The sequence below is a fragment of the Drosophila kikkawai genome, chromosome 2L (assembly GCF_030179895.1).
Source record: "Drosophila kikkawai strain 14028-0561.14 chromosome 2L, DkikHiC1v2, whole genome shotgun sequence".
NCBI lineage: Eukaryota > Metazoa > Arthropoda > Insecta > Diptera > Drosophilidae > Drosophila > Drosophila kikkawai.
The window spans coordinates 13,704,298-13,726,747 of record NC_091728.1 but is presented as its reverse complement, the minus strand read 5'-3'; the positions used below and the strand labels follow the sequence as shown (position 1 = coordinate 13,726,747).

Genomic DNA, 22,450 nt, shown 5'->3' with positions numbered 1-22,450 from the left:
GATGGCGCTGGGGAATCGGTTGCCAAAAAAACAGACAAAACCACAGCGAAAATAACAAGAGACGGCGAAATGAAAGATTTGAAACTTCAGTCAAGGATATGGATACCCACCCGTTCCACGGCCACATTTCTCTTATGAATAATCTGAGCTTTTAAGGGAATCGTGTCACTGGGAAAAAGTTGAGGTTCTAGAAATAAATAGTGAAAAAAATTAACTTAAAATGTAATACAACTACTTTAGTAGTTAAACTTCTAAAGAGATTTAATTGTACTTTATTTTAATTGTGGAAAATATATATTATATATTTTCGGTAACTTTTAGGATCCTGAATAAACTAACCATCTGCAAAATAAAAACTTATCCCCTCTACACTCACTATTCCTTCCTTTTTTATAATGTATAACAATTTCAAAAGCTTTTGTTCTTACACTAACATTCATATATTTTCCCAGAGAGATTACAGGCTCTGTGAATTTCACTAAAGGATTTTCTTGCAGTGGCTCCCCATCAATCTGCCGCCTGGCTGAGTGTCGGAATATACCCCTTCTTAGGGTCTGAAATATTGTTTCAATTGTTGTCAGTTGTTGGCCGCCTATTTATAGCTGGAAACGAAAAATCCATTAGAATATTGCCGCAGACGCAGGTCTTTGCCCGGCGCTCCCTTATTATTTTTGGGGCAGACTAAGAGGTGTGCAAAGTACCTGTCCAGGTGGATAGCGAGGAGTGCCGGGCGCACATAAAGAAGCATTAGGGAATCGCCAGTGGTGGAGCATGGAGCACCGGGTGGATTCAAGCAGTCACGCAAGGGGCCAACGCCCAGGGGCAGCCACTACTTTTGGGGGCTGGCAGACTGGCAAGACAGGCAGGCCAGCTGGCAGACAGGCTCGACAGTCATCGGGATAATCCTCCCCCGAGTCCAGACAGCTGGGCAAACATTAAACGCGCCACGCCCCACATTTGCACCCCTAATTGATTCAAAAATGTAATTCAATCTGCATTTCGTTTGGAGTCAGCCCGGAATTGGGTTTGGCTTCTCTGAAATTGGGACATGGACATGGATGTGGACGTGAGCTGCCTTGTCAATCGAATCCCATAAAGGCTCTCCATCAAACGGATCAACACATCGAGTTGCATCATTATCAAAACAAGAGCACACGAGCATCGAGTGCACAATCAACTTGCTAATAACATTGTTGACACAACTGACTAATATCTCTGTGGATGCTTATAATTAGGACATTTGCGAGTGCAAATGCAAATATTAACGTGCCCCCACAGGCAGATGCATTGTGTGTCCGACGGAGAATTTTCACATATTGATATATTGCTCGAGACAATTTCTGGGATCATTAGCCGCCGCAGTATGAATATATAGAATTTATTGGTTTGAAATGAAATATGGGGGTCATCTATGGACAATTAATTATATTCTGTTGATTTAGTGAAACGAAAAGGTATTTTAAAGATGGAGGAGATAGTTTTAATGTGACTTAAGTTTATGAGTAAATTATGTATGGGATTAGGACTTTATTAAATTTTACTATAATTTTGGTTAAGGGAAAATCTTATCCTTTTCCGCCGAATGTATTTCTTTACTTATTAAATTGTAGCTACAACAATATTTTTTAGCAGTTCCTAAGCAATTAGCAATTTGTAATTTAAGTTCAAAACTCACAAACACTTGGCAATTGGCATCCAAAGTGAACATTACTCAACTATCCATTTGATGATGAGGAATGACCGACCATTGGATTATGCATATTGCAGGGACACAAGTTTGTTTAATTATTCTCGCAAATTATGCATGGCTTAATGTCTGTTAGTCGATTTGTAGATATCAACATTGTCTGGTCAGGAATTTATGCCCAGAAATGCGAAAGCACAATCACAGGAGTGGCCAAAGGGCAGCCGTATGTTTCCAATTACAAATTCAGCAGTAGTATGGCTCCAATTAAAATGAGTTGATTGAAATAATTAACTATTATTGTGCCCTGCATCTCTGAAATACAATTAAGTTGAAGAGCAGTCCGTTTGGCTAAAATTTAAGGAACCATTTAAAATAATTAAATAAAATTCAAATATTAGAAGAGAATTATTTTTTTTAAGTTTTAATAAATATTCAAGTTAGCGTTATTTAATAAATTATTTAGTATAATTATAAATTCATATCAAATAAAAATAGCAATATTTAAAAAGTTTTTACAGAAAAGTTTGAAACGGTAAAATCACAACATTTTATTAATTGTATTGTTAATTCAAATTGTCTTATCAGTAACCGCTTACATTTGAATTGAATAGCTATCCCGCCGATATCGTCTTCATAACAATCCTAAAATCATGCGCTGACCAACACTAAATACAACAGCTGTAGAGTTAAGGAAACATCAATGTTTTAAAATCAAAGGAAATATACTTTTTCGCTCTAAAATAATTTTAAAATAATGAATAAATTGACACTAAAATATAGATTTTAGGCTTAATTTGATTTATTTTGTGATATCGATAGTCGATGTCGCTATCGATTCTTCCACCTCTAAGCAGCTGATTCATTTCCAACGGCGCTGCCCAACACTAAACGAACAAAAGAGAGGAGGAAAGTACGAAAATCGTTTAAATTTTTCACTCGCGAAACAAAATGTAAAACAAGTGCAATTCGCAGCCCAATTAGTGAGAAAACACGCTGCAAGCACAATGCAAGCGACGAACAGTGAAAGTAAGTGACGAATCCGCGAAATAAACACGAAAAGTGCCTGTGAAAATGTTCAAATTTGGTCCATGGTGCTGGAAAAAGTTAGTGGGGGAGGGCGACGCGAAGAGAGCGAGAGCTGCGCGAGAGAGGAAGAAAAATCAATAAAATTGTCGTGGAAGCGCGATTGAGTCGAGCAAAACACAGACTGCCGACGAATGTGTGGGCAAAGCAGACCACGAAAAGCAACAACAGAGCGGCCGTTAGCTGCCCCAAATGCGTTGGCGTAAAGAGAGAGAAAAAGCAAGAGGAGAACACTCGAAAAGGGAGTTGTAGTAAACAAACAAGTGCGCATTAAGTAAACTTCGAACAGCTGTCTCGTTCATAAATGCAAATATTGTGCAGTTGTTGTTTTTGTCGCCCACACTTCCTCCACCCACACACACACTCACACACACCCAAGGCAACGCTCGCTCGTTCATTCACTTCCCGAATAAAAAGTAAATACTCGTATGTAATACAACGAAGGCACTTTATTAAATTGTGACTCATCTCTCCAGCGGCCGCTAATTAGACAGCGGCAGCAGCGGCGATAGAATAGCTGCGAAAACAAGTAATAATGCTAACTACTGCAGTATGTGCGAGTCTGGGATTTCTGAGCCACTTAAACAACTCAATTGACGGTGCTGTGATTGTGTTTGTGCTGTGAACGAATGGAAATGGAAGTGTAAATGCCAAAGAATACCCCAAAATCCAACCGTAATTCCCAATACTTAACTCTGGAATATCCAGAGTGGAATTTGAGCTGATTTAATTTCGCAATTCTTTACATACTTAAGCCTTTTGTAGGGTGGGGTTTCCTGCCTCACCTTGTTTTTATTTATTTGTTTTATATTATATATATTTTTTATACTAAAATTAAAACCCTAATAATCCTTATCCTTCATATTCATTACAGACTAAGGACATCGCAAATCGAACACACACAGAGATGAACGTGATGCGCAAACTGCGCGGCGCTGCCGGAGCAGGAAGCGTCGGAGGCTCTTCCGCTGCCAACAATGGTTCTCCCATTGGAGGTAACAGATCCGCCACGGATTCCGGCTCCCCGGCAGCTGCCAATGGAAGGGCTGGCGCCGGTGAGGAGGCCCTGCTAGATGCCCGCATTCAAATGAGCCTAAGCACCCTCAAAAAGCTATTCAATGAATACACTCATCCAAAGGAACCGCTGAGCGAACAGGAGCGCGATGGAAAGCTGTACGAGATGCTGCCCCTCTTCTGCAAGGTTTGTGAGTTGTTTTTTGAAAGCAGAATTGCCATTCATATCTTCCACTTGCAGGTCTTCAGTAGCTGTCCGGCCAACGATATGAGCGAAAAGTTCTGGGACGTGGTGGCCTTCTGCCAGCAGGTCTCCCGTCTGATGGTCAGCGAGATACGCAAGCGAGCTTCTAACCAGAGTACAGAGGCTGCGTCCATAGCCATCGTCAAGTTTCTGGAGGTGGAGACCACGGAGGAAACTAGTAGTGGATGGATGCTACTTGCCACGCTTAATTTGCTGGCTAACGGAGATGTGTCGTTAATACAGGTATGCAGAATATCTGTGTGGGGAACTATTTTGTACTATTTTAGAGCATTTTAGGGAGAAAATTGGTTAATATTTTCGCAGACCGATTCGGAAACAGGCTTGTTCAAAGATTACATCTTAAAATGTAACTTTGTATTTTTGATCATAGAAAAGCTTCAAGTTATTCAATGAATGAATAGTATAGTAGAATAGCAATACAAAATAGTTGGAAAATGAATTACGAGGTGCAAAGGCGAGTGCAAAAGGCGCTCTTTAAAGAAAGGGTGATATAATCCTAATTCCGACAATTATAAAGGTGACTTTTTGCTTTGAGATACGCTGCTCCATAAATGAATTAATGAATTCGTAAACAAGCTTGCTTAAGCAGAAGTCTGGCGCAATCAGCATTTTTCATGCCAACTGCAACATTAAACTCAATTGGAATTCTTATCAATATATGGGTATTCCTAAAATGCTGAATTCATAACTTTTCAAAGTAAATTTTAAATTCTTTTAATTTTAACTTAAAGCTTTTCTTTCATTGCCTTCATTTACTTCCACTCCTTTGGTTTTTCTGGAAACTCCAAGTCTTCTTTTTTTTCCTCTGCGGTCTCACTTTTCGAAGATCTTGGCTTTAGCTTGGAATTACTAGACCTTGGAGACTGGATTTCTTCATCTGCATTATTCTCAGCTCGAAAGCGTACAGTTGACTCGCGGGCTGACTTTCTCGGTTCCTCCGATTCCCTGCCCAAAATGTGCGAACTCTGTTCCACCAACAAAATCTCCGACTTTTCCCTGTTCTCGGGATCATCCCAGACGGAGGAACTGCGTCTTCTACTGCGATCCGTCACAGCGGTTCTGACAGTGGCTTCGCTGGTGTGACTAGACCTGGTTTTTGCGAGAGTGCTGCGATCCTCGATCTGGGCCCACAAGCTGGAGGAGTCACTGGGACCACGCCAGTTGCCAGCAGCAGTCTTTCGCCCCTTGCCACGACCCTGTTCTTCTTCTTCGACTCCAAATTCCTCGTATTCTTCAGACTCACTGGAGGAGGTTATTGATGGCGTGGACATGAAGCTCTCGTCGCTCTCGACGGTTGACACTGTACATAACTTCAAACGAACATTTCCCAAAAACTGCCATATGCGATCCACAGTTCTAAAATTCTCCATTTCCTCGATTTGGAAGGTCAGGACCTGGGAGGTGGCCAGAAGGTAGTAGCAGCGGCAGTGGCGGCAGAGGAAGTTGTCAAACGGCTTTGTCAGTACGTAGAGTCCAGCACGACCTCCGACCTCAGAAAACCCTCTGTTGTTAAAGCGGCCCACGGCCTGACGCCGCCAGTCCCCCGGCTCCAGGCGAAGCAGCAGGTCGAGAACATGGAACATATGCATCAGGTACATGGTGCCCGTGAGCAGCGACGCTATGCTCTGCTGCTTACAGTACGCAAAGTGTGGGTGCGCCATGTACTCGACGGTGTTGTTGATGGCAGCCAAGTGGGGATCCTTCATGGCGGTATGCATAATCAAAAGAGCGCACAAGTAGTGCAAGATCACGGCGCTGACCGTTAGCAGGAGCTGAGTGGAGAGCACCGAACTCTGGGAGATCAGCAGCCGAAAGGCACCCAAAGCGGCAATCAACACGAAGGACATGAATGTGGCACAGTAGATGAGGACGTGAGGAATGGGCTCTGCAGAGTACAGCGATCCCTTTACGTGGAAAAACATACACATGCTGCCCAGCACCACCTCGATCAGCTTGAAGAATACCCAAACCTGATTCATTTTGGAAGCAAATTTAATAAGCACGCTGAAATCAAATGAGATTATGTCGAGGCACAGCTGACTTGAAAGCCTAAGGCCACTTTTAGATATTTTTAAGGATAATACAGTTCGACAGCTCTGAACTTTGGCTTAACCTACGCAGGAAATACTAAGAACCAGGACATCTATTTGACAAAAACTCCATATACTCTAGCTTTCTTTTTGTATCTTAAATCCTGAACCCAAGCTAACTCTTATGTTACTTCTTACAGGTAATGACTGCAGCCGCAGTTCCCTCGACTCTGGTCAAGTGCCTGTACCTCTTCTTCGATCTACCCATTGTCGAGGACGATGAGCCTGCGGCGGGTGGTGGAACAGTGAGCGATTTTAATGCCCAAGAGCGACGCACTCTGCTGCAAAAGGTGTTTGTCCAGCTGCTGGTGAAACTATGTTCGTATCCCTATCCCGCCGAGGAGCTGGCACGTATGGACGACCTGACGCTGCTCTTTTCGGCAATAACCTCGCCGTGTCCCATCCACAACATTGTGTGGCGAAAAAATGCAGCCGAAATTCTGACCACCATATCGAGACACGGCTTAACCGATGCCGTTGTTAGCTATATACATTGTGAGTAACAAGATACTATATATATATATATATATATATATATATATATATATATATATATATCTAAATGTATTCCTTTACCTTTATTGCCTTTAGCCAAGGGCTGTATGGCTCTCTGCGTGGACAACATGCAACGTCTGACGTTTGGCAATCCTTTGGAAATCGTCGAAATGTTCGTCACCGTGTTCTGTTTCCTCAAGGACTCTAGTCAGGTATCCCAGATACTAATGGACGACTTTCGAGCATCCCAAGGCTACGTGTTCCTCAGCGACTTTCTGCTAAAGTAAGCAGCCTATAATTATACCGTTAAATTAAATGAATAATTAACAAAATAACTTCCCAGGTTCGACAACAACCGCAGCCAATCGCTGGAGATCCAGGCGGCCATACGCAACCTTGTCCTGATGATCTCATCGCTGTGCATGTGCGGCTTCTATGAGCTGCGACCACCAGCGGCCCAGTTTAATACCGGTTTCAAGATGCAGAACTTTCAGCTGCCACAGGCCACTTCCCGGGAAACGTGCGTCCGGAATGTGTACGCCTTCCAGGTGCTACAGAATGTTTTCCTCAAGTCAACCACGCCGGCTTTGTGCTGCACGATACTAGATGCTATCTCGCGGGTTTACCACTCGGAGAATGCCAACTACTTTATCCTGGAGTCAGAACATACACTCAGCTCCTTTGCGGAACGCATACACCTGAAGAGCCCGCAGATCCAGGAGAAGTTTTACGATTTGCTGGAGTTTATCGTCTTCCAGCTGAACTTTGTGCCCTGCAAGGAACTGATCAGCCTGTCGCTGCTGCTCAAGCACAACCAATCGACGGCCTGCAGTATTTTGTGTCTGAAGACCTTGCTGAATATTCTGCGTCACAATAGCGTCTTTAAGGATGTGTACCGGGAGGTGGGCATCCTGGAGATCTTTGTGGGCTGCCTGACGCGCTATGCCAGCCATGTTCTGGAGATCACCAAGGGTGATGAGAACTTGGTGGTGGAACAGGCTACTGATCAACAGGAAGTGGATCTGCTGGACACCCTGGGCAAGCTTGTCCTGGAAGCCTTAACAATGCTGCTGGGCGGCGGGGCCAACAACAATGCCCAGCTTTTCCGGGAATACAACGGCGCCAAGTGTGTCCACGAGCTGGTCAAGTTCAAGCACTGCCGCCCGCAGGCTCTGGGTATTGTAAGAGAGTTAATACTCTCTGCCGGCGGGGACGATGATATGCTGCACATACTCTCCCTGATGCACAGCGTCAGCCCACTCCAAGTGGAGTTCAAGATACAGATACTCAACATGCTGTTAGGCTGCTTGAAGGACTCGCATCGCACGAGGACCGTGTTCCGCAAGGTTGGCGGCTTTGTTTACCTCACCAGCGTCTTTGTTTCCCTGGACGGGAGCATGGCCCAGCCTCAGCCCGGGATTCCCCAGCAGGATCTCATTCTCCTGCTGCAGATTGTCTGCCAGACCCTGGCCACAGCCATGCGCTTTGAGCCGGCCAATGCCAAGTTTTTCCACCAGGAAATAAGCAGCAGCTCGCTTTGCGACACGCTGCGTCTGCTGGGTTGCTTTGGAGGAGCGTCTGCCTTGCAGGATTTCACAGGAGCCTACGAGCCGCAGCAGTCGCTGCTCAAGTATTACCACGAGATCTTCAGCGGGGATATACTGAGCGTTAGGTAAATATAATTTATATATTTTTAAATCATTTTTTTACTACATTTTACTTTTAGCTTCTCGGAGAACGTTCCCTATCCCCTGTCCTATGTGTGCATCGTCTTCCGGCTGCTGTACAGCATTGCTTTGGACAACTTTGAGGCTCCCAATCTGAGCGGCATCATTACCCTGTTCAGCGAGCCGCCGGCACACACGCGTTCTCCAAGCAAGGAACTGGCCACGCCTGCCCATCCCAGCCAGCTTAATCTCACACAGCCCACTCCCGAGCCACGCATAGTCCATCCCGGTGTGGTGCTGTGCATGCTCCAGCTTCTGCCCGCCGTGGAACTGGATGCAGCTCCTCTGCAGGCAGTGCAGCTGCAGGTCTACCTCAGCGAGATTATCAAGTCGCTGGTGAGAAGCGAACGCAATCAGCAGATTATGTGCGATCATGGACTGGCCGAGAAGCTGCTAAAGCTCACCCGGCGAGCTTTGGCAGAGGAGTCGCATCCCCTGCATGTGCCCATGCAGTATATCCTGGAACGTCTGGCCGCCCAGGCTTTGCAGCCCACAGAGCTGCGGCAGTTCCTGCGCCTGGGAGAGCCACTCTCCTGTGCGGATATCGATCTCCAGCAGGCTTACAAGCAAGGAGGACCTGTTCCACTGACACGCATCAAGACTTTGGTCTCCATGACCACGCCAAGGGACTTTCGAGCGCATGGTTCAAGCACTTTGCCCCCTTTCGTGGAGCTGGATATGTCCGCCGAGGGTTTCGGTTGCCTCTACCTGCCTTCGCTGGCGCCTCAGGCCACGGCCACAGCTGGAGGAACCATTGATGCCAACACCATAGGCGGCATAGGAGCCGGTGATCGTATATTTCCGCCACAAACTGGTCTCACTTACTCCACTTGGTTTTGTGTGGAAAAGTTCTCGGATCCAAAGACAGACCCGCATTGCGTGAGGCTGCTAACGCTGGTTAGAACCATTCACAATCCGCGGGAGGAGAACCTGGCTTGTCTGTCCATTCTGCTGTCGGCAAGGGACAAGGCTATAGTGGTGTCCACGCAGGAGACGCTAGTCACGCCCAGAAAAAGTGAGTTTAAAGCTTTACATTTTAAGAATTCAAAGACTTCTCACACTTTTCTTCACAGGCATAGGTGACTGGGAGCCCGAGGGTTCGGATGATGGCATTGCCCGCATCTGGTGCCCCGATTTACTGCACGAGGGCCAGTGGCACAATCTGGTTGTGGTGCTCAATCGGGCTGTCCTGAAGAACTCTAGCTTGTCGCTTTACCTAGACGGTGTGCCCATGCACACCCAAAAGCTGCACTACATCGCTCAGCATCCGGGAGCGAGCAGCGCCAACCTTACGTCGGCCACCCAGATCTTTGGCTACATTGGCACCCCACCCATCTGGCGAAGGTACTCCCGCTTGTGCTGGAAGCAGGGCGTGTGCCACCTGCTTGAGGATGTCTTGGCCCAGCAGACGGTGCAGACAATCTACCAGTTGGGACCACACTACATGGGCTCGCTGCAGGCTCCCCAGTTGGGCAAGCAGTCGGAGCCACTGGCTCCTCTAGTGCCCGAGGATCGCGTCTTGCTGGGTCTCAATGCCAAGGCGGTGTCCAAGCTCACGCTGGTCAAGATCAGGAAGGTGTACAGTCGGGCGGACAACAAGAGCATAGCCAAGCAGCTGAACATGAATTCGCACGAGAACGCCACGCCCATCAAGTAAGTACAAAAGCATCCTTAAATCCAAATAATAGATACCCTAAGCCTTCAGAGGGGGTCATCCCATGATGACCTCCTTAAACCCCTTTACATACTATAGAATCTTTCTTGTTTGAACTTCCAGAATCCTGCACAACTCTGCCGGTCACCTGGCTGGAGCAGGTCGTTCCCTGGGCGGCGTGGTTGTAGGCTACCTGGGCGTCCGTGTCTTCAGCCCCCATCCCGTCTCCGCCATGATTGACACCGTTGGTGGCTGCAATGTGCTCCTCGGCATCATTGCCATGGCCCAGGATGTGGAGTCCTTGTACGCCGGCGTGAAGGCTCTAACCTGCGTGGTTCGCAGCAATCGGGCTGCCCAGGCGGAGATGGACAGAAAGCGCTGCTACCAGACTTTGGGTATGTTCTTCAAGAAGAAGAAACACCTGCTCAACTCACACATCCTGCACCTGACATTCGGCCTGGTGGGCACTGTGAACAGCCAGGATATGTCGGCCATACCCAATGTTACGGCATTCCAGGACCTTTTGTGTGACTTGGAGATTTGGCATAATGCCCCGAATGGCCTGTTGAGATCCCTGCTGGAGCACCTGCTGGAGCTGGTGGTGGAGTCCAGCGACAAAAAGCAGAATATAAAAATTATGCGAGATTTGCAATTGCTGGTGAAGCTGCTGCACATCATCACACAGATCCAGGATCACTCAACGCGCGAGATACTCTTCAGTTTGCTGGAAACCCTGCTGGGTGGGCAACCCCGACACACGGACTTGCTACTCTTTGGTCAGTATGTGGCCGCCAAGCTGCCACGCTCGCAGGATGGTGGACTAGAGGCGGCAGTGCTTCTTCCTAGCATGAAGAATCCCAGCGACGACCAGGATGGTGGCGTTGCCCAGAATATATACCTGCGCAACCGTTGTCTCTCGCTGCTCCACGGCCTGCTCTTTACTCCACGGAATACAGTGAATTATGTCATCTGCGATGACATCTCCAAGACCCTGGGCATGGACTGGCTGCTGCTCTTTATGCAGCCACATGTCCACTTCACCACGGTGATCATTGCAGTGCGCGTCCTGGTGGTGGTCTGCGCCAATGAGAGTTTTCTGGTGAGGTTCCGCGAGGCCAACCACAATGGAGGCTATCTAAGGTTTACGGAGATGGTCTCCCAGCGCAAGATGGGCCTGGGAGCCCAGCAGCTCAACCAGCGGCCCACCAATGGCACTGGCACGGTCATCGTGGCGACGCCCCAAAACACCATACAGCACCTGCCCACGCAGATAGCTGGAGAGGTAAGAGCGGCCGCCTTGAATATACCTGGTTTCCAGCTTCTCGAATGGCTGATGCAGCATCACCTGGATGTGCCCGAGTTGTACTTCCTGGTGACCGCCTTGATTATGGGTCAACCCGTCAAGGTTCTGGCCACCGAGCACACAAAGTTCGACCTTGACAGGGTGTGGTCTTTCCTCTGGGGAGCCCCCGTCTCAGCCAACACGCAGCTGCCCAAGCTCAATGTTTGCCCCGAAGGAGTGTGCGTCCTCCTGGCCATGGTTCGTGGGATTGTGCATGGCGGGGAGTGTGCTCCTTGGCTACACAGCCACCCGGAGACCATCATCCAGCTGCTGTTCAGCCTCTACCAGAATCTCAGTGACTTTGCGCCAGTTATGATGGCCGGGGATGTGGTCACCTCATTGGTGGCAGTGCTCTTTCCTCCCACCTCGCGTTCTTCAGATTCCGAACCCAACAGCGGAGCCTCTACGCCCACTGATGGCACTGGCAGCAGCTTCGTCCTGCCTCCACCGGAAACTTTACACGGAGCGCAGCAGCCAAAGCTAACCGCTCATCCGGTTTGCAAGTGCATCATTGACTTCCTCCGCGTCATAGTGGTGGATTCTCTTGGCCTCAATATGCAAAACAAGGCCACGCCAGTCATTGATCTTGTCTTGGATGCAGCTCCGGACACCGCGGAACTTCCTCTGCAGGTTCAGTACCAAACACAGATCATCATTGCCCTGATGGATCACCTTCTCGCGGCGGATGTGCTGGTGGGTGAGCAGGCTGCCCTGCCGCTGGTGCCGCTCCTGCAAAGCCAAACCCAGCACATAGCTCCCAATGTCTTCTACCTGACCGCCCGCATCGTGGACAAGCTGTGGCAGGGCTGCCTGGCCCGCAATCCACACGACATCTTTGACTTTGTCATCAAGCTAATTGCCCAGGCCAAGCGCCGCTCCTCGTCGCTCTCGCTGGAGCACCTGCATCACTCGCTCAACCGCAGCATCCTTTTCCTGCTCTCCCGACCCACCGATGACTCGCGGACCGACCAGGTCAGCGTGCTTGAGGCTTTGCACAAGATCATCCAGCACCGACTGCTCATCTTTGGAGCTGGTAACCACGAGCTGGAGTTCATTGGCTGCCTCACCTACTGCCTGATGCAGCTGACGGCGGACATGAAGATAATCCTGGAACCGGCCACCAGTAGGAACACCACCTGGCATGTTAATCCGCAAACGGAGACGGTGGAGCCCAAGGATGAGGATCTCAACCAGCTGCAGGGACGCAACCTGATTGTGGGAGCCGCCTTCCGCGTCTGGGAGGAGCTGTACGTGTGCAAGAAGCCCGCCATCGAGGAGGTCTTCAAGGTCTCCCTGACGCCACCGCCGGCCAATTCCAAGGCGCCCGATCTGCAGACCACGCGGGAGCAGGTAATGGAGCTGGCCTCCAAGCTGTGGTTCAACTATGTTGAGGCTGAACGCAAGGCCTCCTACCGCGCACCCTGGGAGCTGCACACCCAGATTCAGTCCAAGATCCAGAAGGTCACCGGTGGCCTCTCCCGCCTGACCAGCCGCACCAAGGCCAAGAAGGAGGAGCTGGTGCGCACCAAGTCCACGATGAGCCGGGAGGCAGCCTACGAGTCCACTGGCATCCATGTGCAGCTTGTGAAGGATCTTCTTGAACTGCGCACGAAGCAGTACCAGCAAATGATGCAGCACACCCAGCGCTATGTTTACCAGGACTGGGTCCAGTCGGAGACGGAGCTTACCCGCGAGCGGGGTTTGTGGGGTCCCGCCGGCAGCTGCTCGCTGGACAAGTGGATCCTTGACACCACCGAGGGCCCCCACCGCATGCGGAAGAAGACGATGCGCAACGATGTCTTCTACCTGCACTATCCCTACCGTCCGGAGCTGGAGCTAGCGGACAATCGTCAGCTGAAGTACAAGGTGGCCTCTAGTTTGGACAGCAAAACCTACGCACTGCATGGCCAGCAGCAGCCACGCATCCTGGCGGAGGCGGGGGCGGATCAGCATTCAATGCACCAGCAAAGCTCCCTGGAGGCAGTGCATCCTCACCGCTTGGAGGCCAGTAGTAGTACCTCAACCCCTCCGCCTCCCATCTCTCCCAAACTGGTGGGTCACGGCTCGGCTCCTTATCCCCAGGAGTCGATTGATGGCAATGCTCCAGAAGATGACGAAGAGGAGGAGGACACCTCCATGACCAGCGATAATGAGACCTTCCTGCGGCTGCTCGAAGAGCAGGAGAAGATCAGCTTCATGTTCCGTTGTGCCAGGGTCCAGGGACTGGACACCTTCGAGGGCCTGCTGCTCTTTGGCAAGGAGCATTGCTACATTGTGGATGGTTTCACGCTGCTGAAGAACCGTGAGATTCGGGACATAGACACACTGCCTCCAGGGGCCTACGAGCCCATTATACCCAACTCTGGAGGCACCTCCTCCAGCACTTCGCGGGCCGTGAGTCACAAGCTGCGGCAGTGCTCCAAGTTTGCCTACGAGGAGATCCGGGAGGTGCACAAGCGTCGCTACCTGCTGCAGCCCATTGCCCTGGAGGTGTTCTCCGAGGATGGACGCAACTACTTGTTGAGTTTTCCCCGCAAGGTTCGAAACAAGGTTAATCAGAGATTCCTGGCGCTGGCCACGGCTTTGAATGACAATGCCCAGCAGTCGGTGGCGGGACAGAAGCGCACGGCCAGCGTGGAGCAGACGGCGGGCATCTTTAGCGGGTTAATCGGCGAGACTTCGGTGACGCAGCGTTGGGTGCGGGGAGAGATCTCCAACTTCCAGTACCTCATGCACCTGAACACCCTGGCCGGGCGCAGCTACAACGACCTGATGCAGTACCCAGTGTTCCCCTGGATCCTGGCTGACTACGACTCCGAGGAGCTGGACCTCACCAACCCCAAGACCTTCCGCGACTTTTCGCGACCCATGGGTGCCCAGGCTGAGGAGAGATTGGAGCAGTTCCAAAAGCGCTTCAAGGAGTGGGATGATCCCCATGGGGAGACTCCACCCTATCACTATGGCACCCACTACAGCTCCGCCATGATAGTGTGCTCTTATCTGGTGCGTCTGGAGCCCTTCTCCCAGCCCTTCCTCAAGCTGCAGGGTGGTCACTTTGACCTCGCGGACCGCATGTTCCACAGCATCAAGGAGGCCTGGCTATCGGCCTCCAAGCTCAACATGGCTGATGTCAAGGAGCTCATCCCGGAGTTCTTCTACCTGCCCGAGTTCCTGAGCAACTTTAACAGCTTTGATCTGGGCACTAAGCAGAACGGAGAAACCCTTAACCATGTGATCCTGCCGCCTTGGGCCAAGCAGGACCCGCGGGAGTTTATACGCCTGCACAGGAGCGCCCTGGAGTGTGACTACGTCAGTCAGCATTTGCATTTGGTGGGTATAGAGTCTCTTTTTGGTTATCGAATTTCTTTTAACTCTTGGACTTGCAGTGGATCGACTTAATCTTTGGCTGCAAGCAGCAGGGACCCGCTGCCGTGGACTCGGTCAATGTGTTTCATCATCTCTTCTACGAGGGAAATGTGGATATCTACAAGTAAGTGGACATTCATTGCCTTGAAATAATCTTAAAGTAATTATTTAATTTTCCCCTCTTAGCATTGATGATCCCCTCAAGAAGAATGCCACCATTGGCTTCATCAACAACTTTGGCCAGATTCCCAAACAGCTTTTCAAGAAGGCCCATCCCGCCAAGAAAATGGGCAGCTCCCGCCACTCGGCTCTGATTGATCCCACAGCTCTGATCCAAGGCAACAGCACAGTGCTCCAGACCGATCGCCTGTTCTTCCACAATCTCGACAATCTCAAGCCCAGTTTGCAGCCCATCAAAGAGCTCAAGGGACCCGTTGGGCAGATACTGCAGCCCGACAAGACCGTGTTTGCCGTGGAGCAGAACAAGGTGATGATGCCGCCTTCGTACACCAAGTACATAGCCTGGGGTTTCGCTGATCACTCCCTCCGCGTGGGGCTATACGACACAGATAGGGCTTCCTTTGTGTCCGAGGCGGCGGCCCAGAACTCTGGGGAGATCCTGACCTGCGCCTGTCCCAATGCCAAAATGATTGTCACCGCCGGCACCAGTTCGGTGGTGACCATCTGGAAGTTTGATGCAAACCGCAAGAGTTTGAGTGTGAAACACTCTTTGCATGGACACACCGATGCTGTGACTTGTCTGGCGGCCAGTGCCGCCTACAATGTCATTGTCTCTGGTTCAAGGGATGGCACTGCCATTGTCTGGGACATGACTAGGTTTACCTTCGTGCGCCAGTTGCGTGGGCATGCGGGCGTAGTGGCTGCCGTGGCCATCAACGAACTCACCGGCGAAATTGCCACCTGCTCGGCCACTTGGCTGCACGTGTGGTCCATCAATGGCGATGCTTTGGCCATGGTCAACACCTGCGTGGGCAGTGCAGACCGCATGCAGCAGATCCTTTGCGTGGCCTTCTCCCAGATCCGCGAGTGGGACCAACAGAATGTGGTCATAACGGGCTCCACGGATGGCGTAGTGAGGGTAAGTCTTTGCCGTACTTTTCTGGGTGTTCTTAAATGTATATTTTTCCTGGCAGATGTGGTCTCTGGAGCACACACAGGTGCCCATTGATCGTAAACTGAAGCGAGGGATTGAGGTCAACTCTCAGGACAAACCCGACTCGGCCTCTTTGGACAGCAAGGACAATAAGGACGAAAAAATGAGCCTATTCAAGCAAATGAAAAGCCTTTCGCAGCCGGAGGAAGAAGAGCAAGGTTTGTTGTTAAAAATTCTTCTTGAATCCTTTGAGTAATTCACTAACCTATCTCCCTGCCTTTGCAGAGATTGTAAAGTCCGCCTCGGAAAGTAGCATTTCGGAGGCCTCTCAGCACAGCAAGGAGTCGAGCAAGTCGGCAGAGACTGGTGCCAAGGCAGAGGAGCCGTTGGTTGAACGCAGAAATAGCTCAATTTCGGGAGCTAAGTCGCTGCATGAAATGAAGTCGGCCACTGTGGAGGCGCCTGGGTGCAGCAGCTCTGATCCCAAAAGCAATGAGGGTAAATATTAATCATTAATGGATTTAATTTTAATTTTATAGATTTAATTATCTTCCAATATTATTTTTACATTACCATTTCAGATGAACATGCCATCAGGCCTAGCAAATCGGATACAAGCCTGACGGATGGTTTCGTTGTTATAGACAATGACAGGCATCATCGTGGCGATCAAGTGCTAAGAAAAGGTAGGTTATCCTCATCACGAATACCGCAGAGTAAAAACAAAGACAATTTAAGGTAAAGAAGTACATTTTTAAGCTCTCAACTTTGGTGTGTTAAAGCTTATGTCTTTGTTTTAACTATATAAAATATTTAAGATTTAATTACCGAATAAATTATGTTTACTTTTCATACAATTCTTATATACTTAGGCTTCCGCTGGCAACGTCAATTAATGTTCCGCTCAAAGTTGACAATGCATACGGCCTACGATCGCAAGGATAATGCAGAGCCTGCCAGCATAACAGCGCTCACTGTATCCAAGGATCACAAGATTCTCTATGTTGGTGAGTAAAGATTAAGATATCATTCTATATATTTATAATATTACAAGCACTAATCTATATCAATTTAAAGGCGATGCCCGTGGTCGCATATTCTCCTGGAGCGTTACGGAACAACCGGGTCGTGGAGTGGCTGATCATTGGCTGAAAGACGAGGGAGCTGATCAGTGTGTCAAGTGTCATGTCAAGTGAGTTGCTTAGAATATAAAGAAATCTCAAATCTCAATCTATTTATATGTATACAGATTCACCCTCTATGAGAGGAAGCATCATTGCCGAAACTGTGGGCAAGTCTTTTGCAACAAGTGCAGCCGTTTCGAGTCGGAGATCTCTCGCCTTCGCATCCTGAAGCCAGTTAGGGTGTGCCAGGCCTGCTACAGCCAGCTGCGAACGAGCTCCTTTGACAATTAGGGGAAGAGCAGGTCGGAGATGCGTTTATGTGTAACCGAAAAAAGACGTTAGGGGACTTTTAATTAACTTATTTAATGCAATTGTATTTCAATTTCTCTGTTTTATATTTTTAACCAAATCAAGTTGAGCTAATTTCAACCAAAGGCTGTTATATGATTTTATATTTTATTTAACATTAGTTAAACGAATTTTTTACACACAACCAAGTTGCAATATAATTTTATGCTTATTTATACTATTTATATTTTATACACCGAATAAAACCAATTAATGTTGCTTATTCACCCGCAAGCATTGACAATTTCTAGTTGTGTAAATCACTATAAATATTGTGTAATTAATGGTAGACCTCCGCTGCTTACCCATATGGCCAGCGCACAAAACTAACTAATATCGTAATCGAAGCTTAATGTTTCCCCCCAGCGAAACCATCCGCTGAATGAAAGAACACACCAACAAGCACCGCCAGTTATATCAATTACGAAATGAACTCAAAACACTTTGATAGCAAATAAAGACAGCAGTTTACAAAGGAGAAGAGCCCGCAACTTTTGCAGGATCTCGAATACGAACACGTTTTAGCACACAACACAGAAACCTCACACTGAACTCTACAAAATAAATACTTCTAACGGCATGTAGATTATCTCAGCATTACTTTCAAACGCAAGGTAATAAAAGCAATTACAAAATATATTATAAATGAGTCCCCAAATGTATAAGCAATCCTTTAAATTGCTGATTAAATAAACTAAAGTATAGCCATTCTGTCGATGAAGTTCTATGATTCCGAAATAGCATTCAAAACACTTCAGCTTTAATTCAAAACATTCACTTCCATCGACTTTTCAAATACTGTAAATATAAAAGACAAATAAATAATAATAAAAATGCATAACAATTAGACAATGAATTTAGATAAATAAATATGTAGAGATTGTAGAGAAAGCATTAACAAAAATTCGGTATTTTGTAGAGAATCTACATGTTGCATTGATAATAATTTACAAATATTATGTACTTGTGGCAGTTAATATACATATATACGTATATATATATATAGTGTCCCTTCAACTCTGTCGAATCCCGAACTCTATCTAAAGACTTGAGCATCACCGAAGCCCCAAGACCCTCTCTACGAACATTTCAATGAACTATACCCATGCAGCTAAAAGACTTCAAATGTTACATTTCAAATAAAGAGGAAGGAAAGAGGAATCCTAGCCACTTAAGTCCAATACGAAAGGATCACCACACACCAAAACATAGAGCAACAACCTATACTTACTACATAACCCATATATATTACCAAAAAGAATTATATGAATACAAATATAAATATATATTTACTGTTAGTTTGTGAGATACAAAACATAAATATGGCGACAAGCCAAATGGGCTAAATACAATTTAATAAAATGAACTATGTTAACTGATTTGTGCATTTTTAGGGGGTCTGATTTCTTATTACTTGAAGGATCTTAAAGTTATTAAAGGATTTGTGTGTTTAAAGAAAAGGTAAAGTATTGATTGATTTGATTTCATGCTTGTTTTGGCTTTAATTTGTCAAAAATATTATTATAAAAAGAAAAATGAATAAATAACTATTTAATGAATTCCAATTTTTTCGGTTTTCTTGGAGGGTATTATGCTTTTATTTAGAAAAGCAATCATTTCCGACCCCATAAATGATATATATTCTTGATCAGCATGAAAAGCCAAGTCTTTCTAGACATGTCGGAAAGAAAAAAAATTTTCAATTTTTTTTTTTCAAAATTTGATAAGGGGTTACATCATTAAAATTTTCTAAAATTGATAAAAATTTTAATTTCTTAAAATTATAAATTCAGTATGCACATTTTTTAGCCTTGAAAAAACTAGCACAGAAAAGCTTTCCGAATTGAAATTTATGCATTTTTGGCTTAGTTATTACATTTTAAATCTTTTATATTTTTAGTTTTTAATTTTTCTAAAACGCATATGAAATTATGCATAAATATTTAAATTTAAGTATCATTTCGATGTCATTAAGATTTCTCTCAGAAGCATTTCCCTAAGTACTCACTTGGTTACTAAAAAAATATATTAAATTTTCTGTGTTTTATGATGTGGCTATATTTTGTTTTTAAATTTCACTATTTCGGCAGAGATGAAATGGAAAATGCATGAATATGAATATGAATTTTATCCGTGTTCCCTTGCTTTGGCTAGATCTGAACTGTATCCGTTTCAAAGTTTAAGTTCTTCCTGTCCAGTTATAAGATTGACATTTTGGAAGACTGCAGCTGCCTTGTCAGGTTCCGGGTTCAATGGAAACGCCAGCTCTTTGATGCTAGCGTCCAAATTGCCATTCTACATGGGAGCCAGACCCACTGATGCCACAACGACCGCCGGGACAGCAGTTACCGCCAGGACAGCCGCGCTGGCTGCCCATACCCTGGTCCTTGGCCTGGCCCTGGTCCTGGCTAGACATTCTTGGGCAGATGCCACCTGGACAATTACAGCAGAAACCGTTGTAACTGGGCGATGACCGCTGCGAGTAGCCGCTGTAGTCGAAGTTGCTACCGTTATTAAAGCCGTCCATGGTCACTGAGGAAAAAGGTTTGAAAAGGATATTTCAAGTATTTCAAATAAATTTAAAAAATTATACATATTTCACGCAATTATTATTTCCGCGATTCAACTTACCCGACACAATCTGAACTCTAAACCTGACAAAACACTTTTGCTATAAAATATCTAACAAAAATTCAGCTGGAATTTTTTTTGTTATGATTTGTTTGAGATGACCGAAACGAATGAGCTCTGAACGTTGCCAGTTCCTACAGATTGGGTAAATGTAAAGGCAAAGCCTTCTATTTTTCGAAATTTGCCTCTCAGTTCGAATATCCGACTGAGCGCATGCGCAGGATTGTCCTTAAAGTGGTGAGTTTTTCCTGAAACGGAGGCGTGGCCTCTTGGCACACACACAGGATAGCGATTTTCGAAATTCGAGTTGGTGGGAGGGCGGTGGCATAGAAAAATGCGACTTCTTGATGCCGCAAATTTGCCATGTGTGTGTGGAAAGCGGGGGCGGGCGAGTGTATATGTGGGTGTGGGAGTGGGTGAGTTACGAGCGACGCCGACGACGCCTGCAAATGACTTTGCATTCTGACTGGTTAATATAACCGCAGGATGGTATTGCGGGGCTTGGGTCCCGGGCCTGGTTTGGGTTATATACGCGCCATGTAACCACCGTCAGCCAAATGGGCTGTGTAATGGACATGGGGCTAATCCCGAACCCCACAGCCAACGCCAAACCGACTTACAAGACTCCACCCCTAAGCCGAGTGGCATGTGCAAGACGTTCAGCCGTCCCGCTCACAGTGTCGCAGAAGTCAGTTCAATTTGGATGAGAGTCAGTAAATCAACCCCTATCAACATACCAACAACATGGGGCATTGGGCCCGACCGACCGACCGACCGACCGGTCGCCATGGCTTCTCCAGCCAGTGCCGGCTGGGGAAACGCCATTGCGGAATGGCCCCAAACTCTGACGCCCACGCAGGCATGGCCCGGATACATACATATATGAATGCTATATATATTCCGCCCACATATGCCATATCCATTACCTCTACTACTACTATGTGAATTGCTCTACTTAGCCAGAGTTGGACTCTTTCGATATCTGTCAGTCGCTGGAATAGAAAAGGGGTTTAATTTTGTAATTTAATAGAAGATGCTAAGGTTCTAAAACCAATTATATTTAACAAATTTAAACATTATATATTTAAATTAATAAATTTAGCTTTAGATATGAAAAAATGAACCACTTTATCAGATAGGAAACTAAAATTACAATTACAACGTTCAACTTATTCAATTTTATATTAGTTTCAGCATTTTAATGCTTTCTAATGATGTATATCGAGAGAAAAAGTCCAATATAATACATCGACAATTATATTCCGTTCAATGGCATATAGAAAATATCTTAAAATTCGATATTCCGAGTTTTTAAATATATTTATGCGATTATTTCGTAAAATATCTTTAAAATACAATATGTCTCAAATGTATCAAACATATTTTCTATATCTATTTATATCTCATTCAGCTTACCCTTACCTTACTTAGAGAAAAAATTAGCTTTTATAAAAATATTAACTTCTTCCAATTAATTTGTTTTTGTACATTAAATTAATCAATACAAAATACTACTGTACCCATAATAAACCCATTTGAACCCTTTAAAATCGTTCACACATAACCCAGTTTAGTTCCAAGACTTACCCAACCGTCTCTTGCTGCTTAATGGACCCCAAACTGTAGCGTCCTTTCGGCAGCTGAGATCCTGACTTTAGAACTAATAATCCGACAGCCTACAAGCGCCGGCTGCTGCCACCCAGCAAGGAGCAACAAAAAATTGGGAAAAAAACGAGAGAAGCCAGCCAGAGTGCGAGTCCTCTGCCGGCAAAAGATATTTGCAGAGAACAAGAGCAGGATACCCGAGCGAGAGGTCCTTGAGCGAGAGGAGGACAGCAGCAGCAGCAGCATACCAACACAACGGCAGGGACTCGTTCCACGGCTAGCTTTTCGTCATTCTTGACATTTTGTGGTGAATTGTCGAAAGCCACAGGATATGCGCGCCAGTGTGTGTGCTAGGGCGTGTGTGTGCGTGTTGGGTGGGAAGAGAGAAGAAAAAAAAGAGAAACAAAAATGGTGGACGGCAGGAAGTCTCCTCATTTGCTGTAATCGCATCAGGCCGGGACACTGAAAAAAGGGCGTTTTCCGGTTGGCTGCCCGACGCTCTCTCTCTCTATTTCTCTCTTTGTCTCTCCTTCTCTCTGTGTGTGCGGCAGGACCTTCTGGGTGAGTGTGTGCGTGTCCACCACACCGCCTCTGCATGTGTATGTGTGCGAGTGGGTGGCTTTTGGGCGGCAGTCCACTCTCAAGGGATGAAATGTAACATTTGGTAGCTTTTCGTAAATTTTCGACTTTCGTTTGGTTTCCCTTCTCCTTTTTTTTTTTCTTGTTTGGCTCTGTTTTTGTTCATTTTCCTTTGGCCAGGATCTCGGATCTCGACGCTCTCTGCTTTTCAGTTTTCCTCCATTTCGGCTGTTTGTGGCTTTACGAGGGGTTGGGTTGCCCGGCTGCTGGGCTGGCGCTGCCTTTGGCTTTGCTCGCCCTCCTGTCAAATTGACTGCAAAAAAGGA

The 22,450-nt window shown here is 46.7% G+C and overlaps 3 protein-coding genes across 3 annotated transcripts; 1 reads left to right on the top strand and 2 right to left on the bottom strand.

Annotated features, from left to right (window-relative positions):
- The first annotated feature begins 2,569 nt into the window (after positions 1-2,569).
- bchs (WD repeat and FYVE domain containing 3 bchs) lies at positions 2,570-18,675 on the top strand. Its single transcript, XM_017166474.3, has 17 exons — positions 2,570-2,713; positions 3,645-3,971; positions 4,026-4,271; positions 6,280-6,634; positions 6,731-6,917; positions 6,978-8,306; positions 8,361-9,376; positions 9,435-10,014; positions 10,139-14,687; positions 14,744-14,847; positions 14,910-15,822; positions 15,878-16,055; positions 16,123-16,335; positions 16,419-16,523; positions 16,710-16,844; positions 16,915-17,029; positions 17,087-18,675. The coding sequence occupies exons 2-17, from the start codon at positions 3,678-3,680 to the stop codon at positions 17,250-17,252; spliced, it is 10,485 nt and encodes a 3,494-aa protein (XP_017021963.1). The 5' UTR covers positions 2,570-2,713; positions 3,645-3,677; the 3' UTR covers positions 17,253-18,675.
- LOC108074144 (uncharacterized) lies at positions 4,614-6,084 on the bottom strand. Its single transcript, XM_017166047.2, has one exon. The coding sequence runs from the start codon at positions 6,026-6,028 to the stop codon at positions 4,802-4,804; it is 1,227 nt and encodes a 408-aa protein (XP_017021536.1). The 5' UTR covers positions 6,029-6,084; the 3' UTR covers positions 4,614-4,801.
- A 667-nt stretch (positions 18,676-19,342) lies between the features above and the next one.
- LOC108074266 (uncharacterized) lies at positions 19,343-20,097 on the bottom strand. Its single transcript, XM_017166240.3, has 2 exons — positions 19,941-20,097; positions 19,343-19,841 (listed from the first exon to the last, which is right to left on the bottom strand). The coding sequence occupies exon 2, from the start codon at positions 19,834-19,836 to the stop codon at positions 19,585-19,587; it is 252 nt and encodes an 83-aa protein (XP_017021729.1). The 5' UTR covers positions 19,837-19,841; positions 19,941-20,097; the 3' UTR covers positions 19,343-19,584.
- Between the last annotated feature and the right edge of the window lie 2,353 nt (positions 20,098-22,450).

Coding starts and splice junctions, on each gene's coding strand:
- LOC108074266 (XM_017166240.3), bottom strand. CDS start 19,836: ATGGACGGCTTTAATAACGGTAGCAACTTCGACTACAGCGGCTACTCG.
- LOC108074144 (XM_017166047.2), bottom strand. CDS start 6,028: ATGAATCAGGTTTGGGTATTCTTCAAGCTGATCGAGGTGGTGCTGGGC.
- bchs (XM_017166474.3), top strand. CDS start 3,678: ATGAACGTGATGCGCAAACTGCGCGGCGCTGCCGGAGCAGGAAGCGTC. Junction 3,972..4,025: donor TGCTGCCCCTCTTCTGCAAG/GTTTGTGAGTTG, acceptor TTCCACTTGCAG/GTCTTCAGTAGCTGTCCGGC. Junction 4,272..6,279: donor GAGATGTGTCGTTAATACAG/GTATGCAGAATA, acceptor TACTTCTTACAG/GTAATGACTGCAGCCGCAGT.